The sequence below is a fragment of the Protobothrops mucrosquamatus genome, unplaced genomic scaffold (assembly GCF_001527695.2).
Source record: "Protobothrops mucrosquamatus isolate PMUCROS unplaced genomic scaffold, P.Mucros_1.0 scaffold_156, whole genome shotgun sequence".
Lineage (NCBI taxonomy): Eukaryota > Metazoa > Chordata > Lepidosauria > Squamata > Viperidae > Protobothrops > Protobothrops mucrosquamatus.
This window is the reverse complement of record NW_015386232.1, coordinates 443,060-448,544: the sequence shown is the minus strand read 5'-3', so window position 1 is coordinate 448,544 and position 5,485 is coordinate 443,060. Positions and strand designations below refer to the sequence as shown.

Below are 5,485 nucleotides of genomic sequence, written 5' to 3'. Positions count from 1 at the left end.
TCTTCCCAACAGAGATAATTGCAATTTTTTCCAATCATTTAAATCCTTTTGTACCTTAACCCATAAGGCTTCATAATTATTCTTATACAATTTTGCATTAGAAGCTGTAATATAAACCCCCAAATATTTTATCTTTTTAACCATTTCAAAACCTGTAAGTGTGACTAACATATCTTTATCATCCTTAGACATATTTTTCGGTAATATCTTAGTCTTATTACAGTTAACCTTAAAACCAGCAACTTTCCCATATTGTGCAATAATTTCAACCATTCAACCAATAATTTCAAATTTCTTGTAATATTCACATGAGTGCTGTTACAATTGAGCAAATCAGGCATTTTTTAAAAAAAAGACCCCAAAGAAATCTTTGCTCAGCTAAGGTGACAGTACTTACTTGACCTAAATAAACCATGACTTTGTAGAATGTGTGAAATCAATGTCTTCTGTGAGATGTAAAATGCTGCTAAAGCTTTTGTATTTTGACCTGAACAATCCTATCTCTATGTAGATGGCGGACACTTCTGTCAGTGGATGATCTAATAGAAAAACTTGTGAAGAAGCTGCAGTTTCAGAGAGAGCTGGATAGTACATATATTTTTTATACATCAGACAATGGATTTCATACAGGTAATATATATTTATATATAAATTACTCTTAGAATTAATTAGGAGTTCCAGGTATACATTTGGAAAACTTTAGAAAAAAAATGTGATATTTCTGGGGAGAGAAATAATACAGACTCATTGGACATTATTTATTTCAACTTGGATGATCATATATGCTCCTCAGATATTCTCATTTGGAAACTCTAAATTTCAAGCCAACAGATGAGCAACTAATTGAAAATATTTCTTGAAGATCAGATAAAGTAGAATAGTAGTTTGCAAACCGACCTCTGAAGAATGAAATATTCTGCTTCAGAATTTCTTGAAAGTTGTGAGTGATAGAATTTCTGCTCTCTATATTTATAGGCCAGTTTTCTTTGCCTATTGACAAACGGCAGCTGTATGAATTTGATATTAAAGTTCCATTGCTTGTTCGAGGTCCAGGAATACAACCCAACCAGACAAACAAGGTATATTTTCCTTTGAGAACAATTCTGTATGATGTCATAACATGTATAGTATGAATTGTATGTTGAGTATAATTAATAAGAATGCAAGATATTTTGAATAGAAATAGGCTTTATAAGAACAGGTATGTAGTAAAACTGTATATGTGTAGGTAAAGCGATAGAATAGTAATTGTTTCTGAATCTGCTTGGTAAACAGTAGAAATTACATTTATTTTAATACCTGAGTATTTTTTTTAAGTTGTTATAAAGCCTCTTATCTAGTCATTGGAAGCACTTGTTACTCACATGAATGGCTAGATAAGTTTTCTATTTGCAAGCCAAGCCTAAACATTGTATTATTGCTATAAAAGAGCAAAGAAATCTTTGCAGGACTGCAACCCCCTAAAATTATAAAAATTGCTGAACACCACTCTTCCATTAATAAAATTAATCATTTTATTGAGGTTAGGGTTAGATAAGAAATGCACATACTGATGGATATAATATGGAACTAATTTCCTCACCTCCTTTTCATTCTCTCTCTTGCTTCTATTGTATCTTTTGTGTACACTGGAATGAATCTCCCTTCTAAATCCTTATATGTAGTTTTATGATTAAGAATGGGAAAAGGTTAGGCTAATAGTTAGAATTACTACATAACTATTCTGTTTATTATAAAATGGAATGTTCACATTCTGAATCGTTGGCTTTAAGCCTTCATGTGTAACACTATGTTATTAAACAATGGTAGGGCATACTAATAATCCAGAAATCATGCAATATTTGTGGGACGCCAGCAACATTTTCTAAATGGAGATTCTCAAGAGATAACTAAAATTTAGAGAATATTGGAATTCTCACCTGAAATTTAAGAGATTATGGTCAGAAATCACAAATCTCACAAAACTTCAATAACCTACAATAACCACGTGACTTGCTAATGATCCCAGGATAGTATATTGGGAACCATTATTCTCTATTATTAAAAACCAAAAAAGTTGTCTATATAATCCCAGGTGGCCAGTTATCAGGTCTAAGTTAAAGTGAAAGTATCTGCTGAGATGGAATTTTAGCTGGTGATTATATAAGTAAATGGCAAATGGAAGCAGGAAATTATGCTTCAGTTTTGTTACTTCTACAGTTTTGGCAATTTTCTAGTTTCAGTTTTATGACATTCTGTAAATCTGTAACATTGTAATTGTTTCAGATGGAAAATCTGTAATATTCTTCTTGCCTTCTAGATGCTTGTGGCGAACATTGATTTAGGTCCTACTATATTAGATATAGCAGGATATGATCTGAATAAAACTCAGATGGATGGAATGTCATTGTTACCATTATTGGTAAGTGCACAAATAGGTATTTATTTTGGTAATTTTTCTAAGGGTTCTTTAGTGTAACTGTCACTGGATTATAACAATAAATCTCTTATTTTCACACAAACCTTTCTGTCAGTACTGGTACGAATGAATTGCTTTATAGCTTTGTTTGAAGCAGTATTCTTCAGATGCAGAAAAGATAATTTCTGTTTAAACTGAGCAGGTTTGAGGTGATGCAGCTTTAGATGAGATCTTGTAAAACTAAGATGAGCCCTGTGAGTTTGAGAACCCTGGTCAAGATGGACAAAATGCCTCATCTTCCTGTGCACACTTAAGCAATGTGACATCATCTGTAAATTATTTTTCACTAGTTGGGTTTTTGATGGTGCTACGTGTTGGAAAAAGGCAACAGTTGTTCATCATGAAATTATTGAGAGGGTCTTCATATTTATTGAGTTTATTTCTATTCTAAGATTGTTTTATTGATTAGAAATAGATTGGTTAAAGAAGCTTAGACAGTCTCTGAGCCTTCAAAAAGCAATAATTCCCACTTTTGTTAATCGCTTTTTTGTTTTAGAGAGGAGAAATAAACAAGACCTGGCGATCAGATGTTTTGGTTGAATACCAAGGAGAAGGACATAACAGCAGTGATCCTACATGTCCTGCTCTTGGGCCTGGTGTTACTGTATGTAATGTTGAAAATGTTGCATTCTCTTTAGAATCCTTCATACTCTAAATTGTAGAGGGAGATGGCTGTATATGGAAATATTTAGTAGTCAAATTTTGGCTGTAAACAGGGCACAGTAAAATTAAATTTGGATGTCATTTTTGGAGGTCTCTGGGACGGACTCAGAGGTATATTCTGTTTCAGTGTTCTATACTATTTGAATGGCACTAAAATTATTCTAACACTTAGCTATTTTTATAGCACTGTTTTCCAGACTGTGTTTGTGAAGATGCATATAACAATACATACGCATGTGTAAGGACGCTGTCGACTAAATGGAATCTGCAGTACTGTGAATTTGATGACCGTGAGGTAATTTTGTCTTTGTTTTTGTAATTCCATGTTAATGGTAGTCCTTCATATATTTATGAAAATATAATACTTCTATAATTAATAATGATTTGAATTAAGCCTTTTAAAACTGTTAAAACAAATGCAGAAAAAAAATCAGGATGTTCCTATAAGATCTCTTATGCATTTACATATGTAATCATCATATGCATTTTGGAGCTTACTACAGAAAGCAGCTACAAAGATTCCTAAGCTTCTTTAAATTTATAATGGCCGTTGATTTTAATACTGTAAAATAGTAAGTCACATTTCTAAAAAATACTATATTTTCCAGAAGTTTTAAAGCTCTATTTCTTTAAAAGACAGAAATATAGTAACCATTAGCATCCATTGAAAAAGTTTGTTCTCTGTGTTTCAAAAATGTCAACATTTTGTCTCAAGAAGTTTATAAAATGTAATGATTTGCTTTCACAAGCTGAACCTTAAGATAGACCAGAAAGACATTTTATGAGCAAAGAGCATTGTCATCCTAATTCTCTTCTAGGAAATAATTCCATATTTATATTCCTATTACACTTTATATCCAATTCCCTCTTACAAAAATTTACTTGCAGCCATGTATCATTCTAATATTTATCATAGATTTAAATGTTAGTAATACATTATATTGCTGTCACATATTTTAAATATCACAGGTATTTAACTATACATTTCCCACAACATAATTTTGAAATCCTGCAATGATTACCAACATTAGCAGTAAACACGTGGCAGAGGACTGTTCTGACTTAACAGCTAGTTTCTTTATAGCTGAGGGAAGATTGAGATTAGCATGTGCAATCTACATAGGCAGCTTCCATTATAATCTTACTACGGATGTTATCAACAGTGGAGGCGGTATATTTATGGCAATAAGTGGTAAATTTAAGGTTGCAATGGAAAATTAAATGTCAGCTCTTGTTTGAAGAGATGCAGTTTCAAACCTCTGCTGAGCATTTTCAGAAGATCTGAAGTTGCTACCATGTGGGTATGAGAACAGCTGTATCAGCCACCCTAATGGTATCCACATGGTTGCAATCTTACATGAATTCATTGTTTTTGATAAAACTGATGTGCGTTATTTTGGTATCTTAGTCTGACATATTTATTTACTAGGGCTGCACATGCTTTAAAAAATATTTGAGAAAAATACTTTGAACCTATCTTTTTTTGGTCTTCTGTGTCTTTAATACCTTTGAGTGAATGAATACCTTTAATGAATAAATTAACATTTAGATGAATTTTAACTTCTAACCAAACCCAACTCTAGTGTTAGAGAATTTTAATTTCTCTGTTGGTGAAAAATAAATCAGAAGCTCTCACAGTTGACTGCATTTAGCTGATTCAAATAAACTCTTTATATTCATATAAAATTATTTACAATACCATACATTCTTCTTTACAGCAACATAGCATAAATGAAGACTTCTTACAGCAGAGACAGACCTGAGACTGAAACTGAAACCCAGCTTCTAACTCAATAACCTTTTGCACAGACTCAGTAGCACTTTCTTCACATTGGCTGACTGAGTTACCACATGACTCTTCCTGCTCATGAATATTCCAACACTCCTCCCTTCATGACAGGAAGAGACATCAGACCTATAGACTTAATACATTTTCCATAGTGAACACCACCCAATGGTTTAGTCATCATGTCTGCCAAATTATCCTCAGAAGAACAATGATGTAAACTAATCAATTTTCCTTTTACAGCTTCCCTGACATTACAATACTTAATGTCTACATGTTTACTTCTATTCTTCACCCTATCACCAGTTGCCATTTTTATACAGGCAGCATTGTCTTCAAATACCTTTACAGATTCTTTTACATTAATATTTAAATCTTACAACAACTGTACATACCATGTTACTTCAGAACACAATTCAGATAAAGCAATAAACTCTGCTTCCGCTGTTGAAATAGCAACAGTTGTTTGTTTTCTGGACTTCCATCCAATCAGAGTCCCTCCAAACAATATTATAATCCCAGAATTTGATTTCCTTGTGTTTATGTCATTTGCATAGTCACTATCGACATAACACTTT

General features: G+C 32.5%; 1 protein-coding gene across 3 annotated transcripts in view; it reads left to right on the top strand.

Annotated features, from left to right (window-relative positions):
• The window catches only part of GNS (glucosamine (N-acetyl)-6-sulfatase), a 45,377-nt gene that overhangs the window by 26,944 nt on the left and 12,948 nt on the right, over positions 1-5,485 (top strand). For all 3 annotated transcript variants that reach the window (XM_015820831.2, XM_015820838.2, XM_015820846.2), the window contains 5 exons: positions 512-630; positions 976-1,079; positions 2,300-2,401; positions 2,955-3,062; positions 3,306-3,416. In XM_015820831.2, the coding sequence (XP_015676317.1) occupies positions 512-630; positions 976-1,079; positions 2,300-2,401; positions 2,955-3,062; positions 3,306-3,416 (544 nt within the window). The remainder of the gene's footprint in view (positions 1-511; positions 631-975; positions 1,080-2,299; positions 2,402-2,954; positions 3,063-3,305; positions 3,417-5,485) is intronic.